The sequence below is a fragment of the Physella acuta genome, unplaced genomic scaffold, assembly GCF_028476545.2.
Source record: "Physella acuta isolate Inbredline_101_S28 unplaced genomic scaffold, ASM2847654v3 ptg001930l, whole genome shotgun sequence".
In the NCBI taxonomy this organism is placed as follows: domain Eukaryota; kingdom Metazoa; phylum Mollusca; class Gastropoda; family Physidae; genus Physella; species Physella acuta.
Genome location: NW_026733435.1, coordinates 1 through 15,204, shown reverse-complemented (window position 1 = coordinate 15,204; position 15,204 = coordinate 1). Strand labels below are relative to the sequence as shown.

The 15,204-nt window shown below is 34.9% G+C and overlaps 1 protein-coding gene across 1 annotated transcript; it reads left to right on the top strand.

The window, feature by feature from the left end:
• The first annotated feature begins 611 nt into the window (after positions 1–611).
• Positions 612–10,618, top strand: LOC131931257 (ragulator complex protein LAMTOR4). The gene is made up of 4 exons (XM_059287981.1): positions 612–751; positions 7,766–7,855; positions 8,401–8,518; positions 10,244–10,618. The coding sequence occupies exons 2-4, from the start codon at positions 7,775–7,777 to the stop codon at positions 10,339–10,341; spliced, it is 297 nt and encodes a 98-aa protein (XP_059143964.1). The 5' UTR covers positions 612–751; positions 7,766–7,774; the 3' UTR covers positions 10,342–10,618.
• Positions 10,619–15,204: the final 4,586 nt, after the last annotated feature.

The window sequence follows — 15,204 nt, the reverse complement described above, 5'->3', positions numbered from 1 at the left end:
GTGACGTCATTTATGGATGACCCCTGGAGCTTATATTATATTGATGTGTCGGATTTTTAGCTATTTAGTTAGTCCTCCCTTCCCATCTCCCTCCCACCCTTCCCCGTAAAAAAAGTTCTGGAATAAACATTTTTTTTTCTTTTTGTAGATGTTAAGTTTTGTTTTTGACACCGTGAAAATACTGTTATTGTTATTTTTTCGTTACTATTATTAAAAGAATACTGGAATGCAAGTAGGCTTGTAAATTTAAATCTAGATCTAGTAGCCATATATGATATATATTACTTTACACAAATGTATATTTTGCATACAATGGGAAATAACCACTATAGTTCAAAGTTGGCTTTTATTAGGCAGAGTTATCCTCCAATTGGTAATTTTGTCTTTTGTAGATGTTTTTTTCTTTTTTAGTTTTACTAAAAATATTTTGCTTTTTTTTAAAAAAATATTGCCTGCCAGAGCTCTGGATCTCGATAAACTAATCAAAGAATTTTAATCGATCACATTATTCGACGTAAAAAAAAAAAAACAATTCACTTTTCTATACCAAAATTATATTTTAACAATAGCTTCTCCCTGTTACAGGCTACACCAGTTATCGCGAGAACTAGATCTAGGCCTTTAGATCATGTGACTTTTATCAAACCTAAACAAACTTATAGAATTTTATTTTGTATCGATATTTTTTAAAAATAATTGTGCTTGTTAACACTGTTTATTTTATTCTTCATCAATTATAAAAACTCACTCTGTAAGTATTGTTTTAATTTTTCAATTTTATTTCTCAATTATTAATTATGCTTAAAATTAAACGTTTAGTTTAGGCCAGTTTAGTTTAGGGCAGGGCCTAGTCAGTACACTACTAACACTTGAGACTTGAGTACACTCTCAGTACACAACACACTACCTACTAACTACTACTACTAGTACTACACACACACACTTACACTAACAGTAACAGCTAACTCAAACTCAACTGTGTCCAAAAAACTGTAGTCTGTACTGTAGTACTGTAGTGAGTAGTGTGTACACTTGTAGTTGTACACTGTTGACTTGTGTGAAGTGTGTGCACAACTGAACTCAGAACTGACTGTACACTGTACACTATAACACTGTACTCAGTGGCAGTGCACTGTAAAGTAAACAGTTAATGGTAATCTATCATTTTGGGTACTGTAAAATCGCCCGCGGCTATTAATGTACGAAAACGTTACCTTATTGACATTAAGTATATTGTGATATGTTTGTGTCAAATATTATAGATAAATGAATAATAAACCTAAATCAATGGCTAAATAATAAATATATCAATATATAGTATATAGGCCTATAGGCCAGAAATTAACTTTAAACAGCAGTGTTTGCGAGCAAGATTTGCTATATAAACAGCAGCCATTTGTAAAATAGAGTGTCTTCCCCCTGAATCTCGCGCTATAAGTTTATAAAAATAAAACATAAACAAGATGGCTGCTTTAGTAAATGAGCATGGTTGCATCTATTGGAAACATCGCTAGTCTTCATTTATTACTGAAAAGTTTTAATGCAATTGTTTAAAAACAGGTACATAAATGAAACAAGGAAACATATTTGTATTTTAAAAAACATAAATCCTCCTCAAAATGTCAAATAATTATTAAAATTTAAGGAGTCACCTGTTTTTTTACATTACTAGTCGCAGGTGATTTTACGTACCTAAAATGATAGATTACCCAGTTAATCAGTACTGTACAGTGTCGTTTGTGTACAGTGTACTACTAGATTCTAGGTGTGAGTGTTTTCAAATTTGTGTTGTGTACAACACTGTGTGACTGTACTGTGTACAACACTGTACATGTTTACTTTAGCCGATGTCAGATAATTAAATAATAATTATAGTAGGCCCTCTACTATATAATTATAATAGGATAGGTGTGTTGTGTTGTTAGTAGTAATTGGAGTATTGTAATCTCCACTAATTTTATAGTTAGAAATTAGGGCTTAGCCATTTAGGGTTATGGTTAGGGGCAGGGTTAGCATTGACATTAGCCAGCCATGTGTGTATTTAATTTATAATTATTAATTAACTACCAGTAACCGTGAGTAACCTAACACCCCTTTTTAAAAGAAGATTCTATTATCAGACACTCAACTGGTATAAAAATTCCCACATCTAGTACAAAGTAGCCATACACAATACACATTTATTCAAGTTTACACTTGCGACTTTAGTTTACACATGTATAGTATACACCAGTGTAAGCACAGTATAAGTTAATTGCAAATTATTTGCCAAATACATTGAATTTTTTTGGAAAATATTATTTTGGGTATTGTTAACTGACTTGTAGGCCTATATTATACAGTTACTGTCTTTGGATATGTTTATTTTAATCATATTTTTTAAAAATATATTTTCACCAAATTGCCTACAATCAGTTGCGTAACATTTTATTTTTTAAACCTAGTATACTTAGTATGGCCTAATAACTCACTGGTAGGCTATTAGATTAGGCTAGCGGCAGTAAAAACCTTTTACTAGCCTAATAGCCTACTAGTGAATTAAAGGGCTTATTGCCATATGAAGTAATCTGAAAAATTATTATTGTGAACTGGAGGTGAGCACTCATTACCCATATTTTAATAAACTTTAAACCAGGTTTAACTATTCCCTACATTGCTTGTATAGTAGCAAGATAAAGTGTTAATTGTCAGTAACAGGTTAAAATTGTTCACTTCAGATGTCATTCTTATTGATACTTTATGAATAGTTATTATATACAACCCTAAAGACTAAATATAAAAATCATATTAGTTGAGGTTTCTTAATTCCTATTTTCTTTATCTCTTCTCTCAATTATTTTTACTAGATATTAAATTTATAATCTTTGATAGATTAGAACTGTATTTAAATAAACAGTGTCAGCACTACATTTCTTGTATCATAGTTGCTGGGGTGCAGGTTTATCCACACTACCCCCTAGTTGACCAGGGTGTGCTGTATGAATACCTTAAGTGTAAATTGATCCCCCTCCATAATGATGCGGTGTGCCAGATGCCGACCCTGGTTTGATTTAGTCCTAAAATGTAATAGCCCACCATATCTCTAGTGTAAGTTTGTCTTTAGAATGAATGTAGGCACAGCAGTGCTGATGTGGGGGTCCAAGGCAGAACAGGTCGCATGACTGCCAGAGGACTTTGCTGGTCAGGTTGACACAATTATATAAGTAGTGTCCTGACCTATTTCCATGACACCCGGGTATCTAGAAGTGAATGAGTGGAAAGCACTGTCTTTCCAATACTTAAAAAAATGTATGCCAGAAATCTTTGCTAGGGTATATTCAATAAGTTTCATGGTGATAATATAAATCATGTATTAATGACTAAAGGATAAATAGCTGGGTACACTACCACAGGTGTGCAGTGTGCCACCCCCGGATTGATTTAGTCACAGATAGTTGTGGTCCACCATATACTTAACTTAATTAATGTAAGGGGCTCTTTAAAACAAATGTAGACTAAAAAGTGCATGTGGCGTAACAGCTCAATGGGGGGGGGGGGGGCTGGGCTTACTCCCGAAACATACCTAGGTTGTTGCTGTAGTGGGAGCTGCGGATATCAAATGAAGGGGAAATAAGTGACACTCTTTAATACTTTACTGTTTGATATATAATTATGTCTTGCAATTTTTTATTAAAGAATACACTTTTACTGTTATATAAAAAAGCTATTTGCTATTTATTCTACAAAGTATTTTTTGTTTCTTCTAAACATAAATATACGTTTAGTGTATATATGCTATAAATTGTAACCATGATGCAATTGATATAAAAGCACTATGCACAATCTCTACATTTAAGTTGTACACATTGTTGATACTGCAAAGCTTCATGACACCTAACCCTTTTTACAAGCTTTTATTTAACTCACTTCTTCGTCTGTCTGTCTAGATCGAAACACCAGAGCGAAATTGCAGGCACTTCTAACTTAATGATACGGTTCGTAATTGGTACCTGGGTCAAGACATGAAGACAATGCATCATGACATTCAAATTGGTTGCCTGATAAATTTTTTATGAATTAATTAAAAATTTGACCAAATTAGTAGGCAGTCCTATCCAACTACTCCACAACGTTCAATAGGCGCGCAATGGTTTTTAGTCATGCAACTCTATTGATAATAAAACATGTAAAGTACTAAAAAAAATTTCATAAAAAACATTTTAATAACATGCTTTTATGTACTAATGCACTAAAAAGTAGAAAATAAATTATAGACTACTATTTAAATAACTATAAAGAAAAGCATGGGTCTCTTCCTAAACATTAGTAAAGGTATCCAATAGATACTAAAGTGACCCACGCTTTTCTTTATAGTTATTTAAATAGTAGTCTATAATTTATTTTCTACTTTTTAGTGCATTAGTACATAAAAGCTTGTTATTGAAACATTTACTATGAAATTTTTTATCCTGATTTAGTGACACAATCTATTTAACCTTTTTTTTTAACTTGTCGTAGTTTTTTAAACTGTTATGGTTATTGTTCCAACAGCTTCTTGTTACGATCTTTAAAGATTTTTGTTTTACAATAAATGGGCTACATCACACATCTCTTTTCAATACTAGAAATTTTTTTTTTAAATTTCTTAAGAGCATCTGTTGTTTTCAAAGGCTCAATTTATTTACTTTAACAACTTTGTCCACCTTGGTTACATGTGGTTGCAACACCACATGCAGGAGCCAGGGCCCTATATATCACAATTGATTTGGGGTCACCAGAGAATGCCCCTGGAGCAGTTTGACCATTGACTAAAGTATTATATCTATTATACCTATTTGTCTTCTAAAGCATTTCAAGTCAAAATTTTATTTTTATTTATTTTTTTTTTTTTAATTTATTTTTTTTTTTTTGCTTTATTTCAATTAAACTGATTTTAATTATTTTCTTTACTAAGATGATTGGCAATGTATTCTGTTTTAAAATATCTGGTTGTCGTACACAACCTTAAAATTCAAGCTTTTAATTTAACCAGATATCAAATTACAGCAATCCATCGCATCATGTAACATTACCCAACTCTGCTTTATTCTTTAAAAATCTGTAATACTGTGAGATTAGTGTCAATTTATTTGTGCTAATCATTTTAATATTCATTGCAAAGCTCATATTAATCTTCAACATTTTAAGATTCAAATCTGACTCTGCAATTAGTGTTTCAAGTTGTTTTGTCTGGGCTGAAGTTGGGGAAGAAATCTTGTTAAATCTCTTTGGCTTAGTGCGGATAAACTCTGTCTGGGCAGGGGACCTTTGTCCCAGCGCTTTTTCAGGCTTCCAGAGCTAGTCCAGTCTCAGGTTGGATAATGCCTTTAAAAATGGCAACAATGAAGGTTGTTATTGTTCATCATGCAGAGAGCTGTCAAATCATGAACAAGCTAGCCGTCTCCAATATTTATCATGGGATTGTAGGCTTACTTGATACTCAAATGACTCAAGTGACTCATATAACATATATATATACATACACACATATAAATATATATATATATATATGTGTATATATATATATATATATATATATATATATATATATATATATATATATATATATATATATATATATATATATATATATATATAATGGTTTTTAGCGCTATTTCCGTACTGACAATTACGATTACTAATTCGTTATTTCTGGATGGATGGATGTGTGTCCGCAGCTTTAAGTCGTATCTCCTCCTCAACGAAGCAATATCGAGGACTAGTTCCAAAAGCTAATATGTTAAGCAAGTTCCGAGGATGTTTGTGGGCCAAAAAAATTCACGGAATTCCTTCCTGGATTTCCTGGAAAAGCCAAAAAACCTCGAAAAAATGCAGTTTTTGGCCCATATCCCGGCAACCAGACCACTTAGCGACTTGAAACATTTACCAATCGATTCCTGCCATAATTTAGACCAATATTGCCGAAGAAAGTTTTCAAAAATATCCTTTTGTTCGGTCACAAAAATTTTTTTTGTTATGGATAACATAAGGAAATTGCGCTTAAATTGTCACTAGACTTTTTATTAACTTGTTTTTTAAAGCAGACATTACATATTTAATGACACTGTTATGCACATTAAAATTAAGATGCCAAATATTAATCTCATGAACACATATTTGAGCCAAATCATAGTTTGTTACTTTAAAATTAGCTCCAGTAGAGGATTGCATGGTCAAGCACTAGAACATATAATTGCTAACTCAAAATTCCTGAGTTCAAACCCCTGAGCAGATGAGGCTCAGAGAGAACTCTCAAGTAGAACAACTGCTGCCTTGCAGATTATCTTTGAGTGTACAAAGGCTATGGCAGCCATTTCAAAAAGAAAAGCATGTTGAAGTTAGTGTCAGTGGATGTGTGGCGCAAAACATATTTACATGCTGAGTTGTATTTAAGAAAATCCCCTCCATTATTACCATTTAGAATGAAGAAGTTGATGATTACTTTTTTTTATAAATAGAATATAATTTTCTTGAAGGAAAGAATTTTATCTTTTTTTTTTAAGTGTTGTATTTTCTCTGAATTAGTGTTAATTTTAATAGTTATTTTTTAAATTTTGCAATTACTTGATAGTGCCTGTTGTGTCGAATTATATAAAGCACATGCAGCTGACCTGAAATTTATTTAGATTTGGTTGTGTACTTGTGATGAGGCAATGTAACATATAACTAGGTCATAGCTTGGACATTCCCAACTAGAAACAAGGTGACCAGTGGTAGCCAATCAGGTCTTAGATCAGGGGCATGTGACTAAAGATGCGGGGGGGGGGGGGGGGAGGCCAATGTAGGTTAAGGGGAAAATCGTATAACAACTAGACTCTAGTGAGAAAGGCAATTGTTAAAAATCTTTTAGTGGAATAAGTCATTTGTAGAATTACTAGTGGAATCATTCAGGGGAAAAGTCATAAATATAAAATGGTTAGTAGTTGCGCTGAAGTTAGTTCTGAACTACGTGTAGTTTGTGTCGTATGAAGATTTGTGTTATAGATTAATAAACAGTACTGTTATATATCTTTGAGACTTCAGTAGTGTGTATATATCTAACACACAGTCTCCCATGGTTCTTATTTTAAGAAGTGTATTACATACAATACCACAGTACTGAAATTGATTTATTTTTATTTTCCATTTTCCTCCATTGCTACTTACCTATATTTGATATGTAAATAAATGCTATGTGAACTAAACATTATTCCATTCTCTTGGAAACACTGATAATAAAACCTGTATAACTATAATAAAATATTTATAAAACTAGACCCTATGAACATTGTTATATTAATTAGGATAGTGTACCAACATAAGAGTGTGTGAACTATGTTTATAGGGGAGCCGGGCGTTTTCCTGAAAGACACTTGCCCAAATGCCATTTGCCCGAAGGCTGAATAAAGTGTGCATTCGGGCATTTGTCACATTCAGGCAAGTGTCCTTTCGGGAAATCGGCGTTCGGACAAGTGTCTTTCTGGAATTTGAGGTAGACCTGTTTATAGAAATATGAATGTCTTGTATATTCACTACATACGCCCATTGGCCCCCACTAGTTCTTTTTATCACAAGATAAAGCTCATGTATACACACACATACATAGTATATAATAATAATTACATTTTACAATTTTTCAACACACCTAGGTATAATCCTATACTTTTACATCAAATTTTTTAATTACATTTTTAGCATAGATTTCAGATGAAAACCTGATGTGGTAAACAGTGACAATGTTAATTATACTATTTATTTGGTTTTCCAGAGAAATAAAATGGCAGCTACCCAGGGTGTGGATAGAATTCCAGATGCTTTAGGCTATCTTGTTTTGAATGAAGAAGGAGCTGTTCTCAATGTAAGTTCAAGGTTGATGTTAGAATATTTATTATTGGACTCCTTTTGAAACATTAGAAATGTAAGTTTATTGGTTTGATATTCGTGGATTTAGTAAGATCTATTTTTAATTTATAGTGAAATGTAATTGTAAGCTTATATTTCATTGCTTTTATTATATTATTTTTATATGTGGGTGAAATTTTTAAAATATTAATTGAAATTTACTTGAGGATTGATTTAATAATAGTTACTTTTTTTAGGTGAGTTTAGTTTTTAAATATGTTTGTGTAATTTTAAGAAATATGACAATCCCTATTTTTGTATTATTTTTATTGCATATACATGCTGTAAAATTTGTGTTCAAATTGCTTCAGAATATTAATATCCTCTGTAGCAGCAAAACATTTAATATAATAGTTTCAGAACTTGTTTGTATTAATATTGTTTTTAAAATAAGTTAGCAACTATACACCATAAAGCTTACCTTGAACAAAATGTTGGTGGAGAAAAAACACTAAACAACCATTCTTGCTACATCTTTTGATATTTTGTTGTTCACTTTAGTCCGGTGGTCATCTGGAAAATGATGAGGTAACAGCCAACAAAATCACAAAGCTGGTCCACACGGCTTACAAAATCCCAGTCACCAGCGATAAAAAAGATGTCTTGCGGAGAATTTCAGGTATCTTATATTTCTTTTTTTTTTTCAAACTTCAGGGTACTGCTTGATTATATTTTTCTAAATAAATTATTAAATTAAAACGTTAAATTATATTATACTAAAGAATATTTTTAATAACAGTAGTCACCATGTAATTTAAGTAGTGCTTATAAAAGGACCTTCTATAAAATAACATATTTTAATTTATGCTGTCAGCCAATTAGAAAAAAGAAAAAAGCTGCCAGAGGCATTAATTAGCTAATTAAAACTTTGATACAAATTTAAAATATCTGTGTTTTTTTGTTACCACCAAACACATTGAGAATACAATTAATTATATTCGTCATGCACAAGGTTAAAGAACACCCAGGTTTTCTTAATTAATAATTAGCATGAGTGGTGCTATCTGAGGGGTATCTGTAACCAAGAACTGTGGGAGGCTGTCACATCATCAGGCCTTTTCACAGTCGGCTGGTTTTAGATTTATTTGCAGTGATACTATCTGTTTTAAGCCCAGCCTCCCGGAGGTGGCATCAAACATCAGCGCAGCCATTTGGAGGCAACATTAGAGTGCACAATTGTGTTCACTGGTACAATGAACACTGGCACCTAGTGTTAGGGTCTCACCTGTCTTCTGCCTTTTTAACATCCATTGTTTGATTCTGGTGCCTTCAATTGCCTGCACAATAGGGCTCTTTATCCCCTGAATTTTGTTCAATAAAATTAACTCTCCCTGAGGATGCCCATTCAGCAAGGCTTTTCTATTTTAGAGTGACTTCCCTTGGAGATATTGATCACATAAAAAAAAAAGTTGCTAAATGTTCTTTTCTGAAGAACTAGATTGTGAAATTGGGCACATCATGGATAAATATATTCAAATATGTAAATAAGCCCAGTATGTTGTCTAATTGTAATTTGCCTACAAATGTAATTACTTAAATAACATTTCCTGTTTTGAAATTAGAAGGTTTTGACATTATTGCTCCAGTGTTAACTGTTTTTATCAGTTGTAATTAATAAACTCCTGGTGTTCTTTTTACTTAATTTGCCTTGTTTTATCAAAACACATTAACTTGAGTAGAGCAGTAATTTTATTAACTTCAGTCTCAAAGCTCTGTTTGGCTTGTTAAACAAGGCAACAGAAACAAAAGAAGTTTGATGTTTATCTGCTCGTTCTGCTGTTCATGTTTTGTTTGTTAGGGAATTGCTGGTTGGTTGAATTCATTAGGAGAAATCTGTTAAAATTTAAACTGTCCAATGGTTGTTTCAGTAGTGCTTAGATGTGGTTTGTCATTTATTGGTTTATTGTAAAAGATAATATGGGGAATGGATTGAACTTTACTGTAAAATCTTGTTATAGAAGGTTTTAAAAAAATCTTCTTAATATATATATATGTTAAACAAAAAAGGTACATTTAAAATTTTTTTTATTAGCTTATTTTTGGTTGAAAAAATATCTTGAATAGGGAACAGCTACTTCTTGGCGTTAACATTCTTTATAGTATTCTTAGATCCTTATTTATTAATTCCCATAAAACTATTCATTCAGCAACTATAAAATAAAACCTATAATTAATAGAGTAGAGAAAATGTTATGTTAAAAAAACCTATTGGCATGATGCTGTATAGTACCTAACTGGAAAAACAAATCAGAAACTAATTTTAAAATAAAATTTGATTGATTTTTTAAAAACAAGTAGCAGCTTTTCATCAGCCTGTGTGACTTTAATGTCTTTTCTTCTCCAGTGATCCTAGATGATGTGGTGTTCATGGTCACAGTGTCACAGCACAAAATTTTTGTCTGTAAAAAGCACTACAACCCCCAGGAGGCTGTGACAGCGTGAACCCGGATGAATTCACAGCATGCATGGATGGGTAGGAGTTTTGAGCAGTCGGGTCTAGCCATGTGCATCAACCAATTTTTGTACCCTACTGGTAAATTGGTGGTTATCTTCTGTTGCGCCCCAGTTTATGGGATGCTCCCTGTGTTTTGAACATCTGCCTTTTAGGTGACTTTCTATGGTGGAAATGTTGCCCCTTATTGTTATGTTAATTGACTTGAATTCACAAGCGAGCCGCCTGGTGTATTAAAATGGACTGATGCGGTTGTGTAATTAATTTTTTAAAAATATTTTTTAATTAAATTAAATTGGTGGGAATTAAAGCTAGGAACAATAAATTTTATAGATCTTTCTCACTCAAGATTTGTACAGTTACTGTGAATTTAGTATTTTCCTTTAAAAAATTGAGTTATCAAATTCTCTATGCATAATTGTATATTGACTATGCTTAAAATTACTGTAAGCAGTATTGTTTTGTGAATGATTATGAATGACGAATGAGATTTTTTTGTGTAATACATTTTTGTGAATATTTTGTGAAATATTTTAAGAATAAAACTTAAGTTAAAAAAAATGTTGTAATGTTGTTTCCATCTTCTGTATTTAGAATTATTATGTTCTGTTTTTAAATTTTTTGCTGTTCAATGGTGAAAAATCTCGAGACATGACTGTTCCCCCCAATGTCGTAGCCAGGAAGTGGTCATGGGAGGGGTTCTAACATGTTTCCTTATGTATAAAATCATATATATATATATGATTTTATAAATATATATATATATATATAGTAGGGGTCCATGGGAGGGGTTATAACCTCCCTTGTCTACACCACTGGTTCCACCCTAAGCAAGATGAGTGGGTTCAATTCTCAACTGCAGTAAAAAAATGCATGAAAATTACGTCCTAGTACCGTTTTCTCTGTTATTGACAACAAAATTAAGGTAGCTATCATATAAAGTTCCTCTTCAGATCTAGTGATCCGCTATGAAGGGAAGCTGTGGTCAGCACTATGCCCAGCCACCTTTCCCCCAGGTACCCATAGCTGGGTGGACTAGTGAATGTTCTACAGTGTCAAGTCCAAGCTCGAGACCTTCGGGCTAGCAGCCAAACGTAGCCATATAACATATGTATGTGGGCTAACAACCTAGACCTGTAAAACAGTTTGTTACAAAAATTAGAGGAAGACTCTGTCTTTAAGTTGTCACACACACACACACACCAGAATGGGTGATGATGATCATAAGTGACAGGCAGTGGTGTAAGCAGGGGGGGTTAGGGGGGTCATAACCCCCCATAGACCCCTCGGTATATATATGAAGTTTGAGGGGGGTGCAAATCAAGTTTGAGGAGGGGGGGGGGGCAAATCAAAAGTTTGAGGGGGGGTGGAAATCGAAAGTTTGTCCCCGGGTTATATACTGCTGGAAAAAAATTGAACACCCCCCCCCCCCCCCCATGAGACGATCCTGGCTACGCTACTGGTGACAGGTGCATTCCCAGCAGCCTATTCATTCTTCCGACTCGACCAGATACACTCCATCTTACATGAGTTACCAGAGATCCTACCTTCACCTGAGCAAAAATGGTAAGGTCTGACCAGTTACGTTTGGGTAATCAGACATACACGTTTTGGATTTTTAAGTGACGATATTTTCCCTTACCATAATTCTCTCTCATTTCCATTCTGTAAGTAATCCCATCTTATTGGTCATTTCCCCCCCCCCCTCCCCCACTTGTCATTTCCCATAAGTCATCCTGTATATTATCTCCTTTGTACGTGATGTTACCCGACCCCTCAGCGTTAATCACTACACCCTTCCCATCACAGATAGTACCTTAAACTACAAGTTTAAATGTGTTGAACGATGTAATGTGAAAGGGTGAAATTTTGCTGCGAATTAGGTGCTACTTCTCACACCCCTGTTGTTTTGTTGAAGGAGGGTGGGTCATTATTTACGTGAGCAAATTAACAGCAGATAATTGTTTGGAAGAGAGGGGGGGGGGTAATATCCGCTACTGCTTGGGGAGGGTGAGATAAGCTGCTGACCACAATATCGTCTGGTAAGCGGGGTCACATGGTCGACACAGGCACTACGGACACGAGTTTCTTTCCAGGCTTCTCTTCGGGGGGGTAAGCCCCCCCCCCCCCCCCGAAAAAATTTTACCGCCCCCCCCCCCCCGAACGAAATAAAATTTATATAATTTATATAGAAAATATATACTTTTAACAGTGTCCGCCCCCCCCCGAAGAAAGTTTACCGCCCCCCCCCCCCCCCCCCCGAAGATTTCAAGTGCCCCCCCGGAGAAAAAATTCTGGGAAGAAACACTACGGAGGAAGTAAGTTAGATAATCGCTAGTAAAAACATTACAATCCATGAAACAGAACTATTCATACATTGTAAGTTGCCATTTAGATCTACTCTTTATTTTTTTTTTTTTTTTTTTTTTTTGTTTTTTTTTTTTTTTGATTTACTCTTTGAAACAGTTACAAAGAACAATAAACAACAAGAGTAATTGAATAATGGACGTGTCTGAACTTGAATGAGGTAAACGTTTGGGGAAACGTTAGGTTCTAGTGTCTACTTGTATGTAACATATTAATTATTCTAGTTTTAAAATATAGAACATTTCAGTGTGGGTTAATTGTGCTATTTTTGAAAACCACTTTCGAATTCTTTTTTTCTCTTCAACTCTTGTCGTCCCTCCTGGGACATAGGCCGCTGGACAAGAGCTTTCCAATTATTATGTGTTATTTCCCTTACTTCATTTTCAAGTTCCAAAACTTATGAAATCTCATTTAAAGTATATTCACTATAGGTTATTTTGGTTATTTCTAAAATTAAACGTGACGTTTAGTCTAATATTATTTTATTTGTAACGAACAATTTACACCGATAAATTATTATCTAAACAATTTTTTTTTTTAAAGATTTATCAATTCTATAGGGAATTTGTGTCAACCATATTCCGGATGGCTTCACACTGTATATATATATATATAATATATAATATATATATATTAGCGCCTATACTTGATAAAAGGGATTTCTAATTTCGATACATCTGCTTATCAATTTAGTTCTAATGCAAAGTATAAATGATTCGGTGAAGACGCAGTCAGGTGGTATAGCTTTCGACTTCTAACCGAAAGCAGAGGCGTAGCGACCCTTCCGGCGCCCGGGGACAAACTTTTCGATTTGCACCCCCCCTCAAGATTTCGAATTGCATCCCCCCCTCAAGATTTCGAATTGCACCCCCCCCCCCCCTCAAATTTCGATTTGCACCCCCCCCCTCAAGATTTCGATTTGCACCCTTCCCCCCCCCCCCCCCCCAAGATTTCGATTTGCACCCTCCCACCCACCCTCAACCTTTCAATTTATTTTTCCAACCCATTTTGGCGCCCCCTAAGGCCGGCGCCCGGGGACATATGTCCCCCCCCTCCCCCCCCCCCCCCCCCCTCGCTACGCTACTGACCGAAAGTCTCAAGTTCGGATCCCGGGCTCGAGTCTGTAGGACGTTCCTGAATCCACCCAGCTCTGATGGGTACCTGACATGATAAGGAAAATAAAGGCGGATAGGAATAGTGTTGATCCCCTGTTTGCCGAGGTCTGTGAAACAGATGAACTCTACTTCATCTGCCCAATGTGTCTTGGACACAAACGGGAAAATATGATGACGAGTGCTGAGACGGAATTCGGCAAAGACAACTAATTATAATCTTCTGACAGCTTACACGAATGATAGAGCAATGTTTAAACTATGGCAGACTCATCTTACACAGGCTGTTAAACAGTGTTTCTTCCAGACTTTTTTCTCCGGGGGGGGGCACTTGAGATTTTCGGGGGGGGGGGGGGGGGGGGGGCGGTAGACTTTCTTCGGGGGGGGGCGGACACTGTTAAAAGTATATATTTTCTATATAAATTATATAAATTTCATTTCGTTCGGGGGGCGGAAAAAAAAATTCGGGGGGATTTGCCTCCCCCCCCCCCCCGAAGAGATGCCTAGAAGAAACTCTGCTGTTAAACATCACACAAGCATATATTGGGCAACTGTGATAACGATTTTAAAAATGTGCGATAGCTTAACTTCTGAATGCTTTGAAAAGTCAATAACATTTTTTAAAAGTCTAACTTTTTAAAGATTTAATAACGGTATATCATGTACTTAAAATTTTACCAACTGGACTACGGTTCAAAAAGAGTGCAAAATTTTGTTCCGTCTCTTTTCTTTTTCAGGATTATTCTACGTAACGTTACGTTTGCCTGTCGTCCCTACTGGGACATAGGCCGCTGACAAGAGCTTTCCAGACGTCTCTGTCCTGGGCTAGTCCTCTCCAACTGTCCCCAGGTGTATCCAATCTTCTTGGTGTTTTCTTCCAGGTCACGTCTCCAGGTCTTTCTTGGTCTGCCTCTCCTCCTCCTGCCTTGTGGATTCCAGGTGAGGGCCTGTCTTTTTATGCTGGATACAGGTTTCCTGAGTGTGTGGCCAATCCATTTCTGGAGGATCTCTACTTCAACTGGCAGTTGATTTGTCCATGCCATAGAACATCATTTCTAATGGTTTTAGGCCAGCGAATTCGCAGGATCTTTCTGAGGCATGCGTTTATAAATGATTGTATTTTCTTCTTATTTATAGCAGTTATTCTCCATGTCTCAGCTGGATTATTTTAAGCACACGTATATTTTTTAGCTCAGTCTCGACGACTTGATCTATGCTTGTGACACTCATCACTTATATACCACATTAAAGAACATATTTTTAAAAGTAGGACCTATCGTAAAATATGTCAGTAAATAATTGACTAACAGCTGCTCAAAGTAACCGAATAATTATCAATGAAAGAAAGGGAGTTAACATAGTATGTGTTTTTAG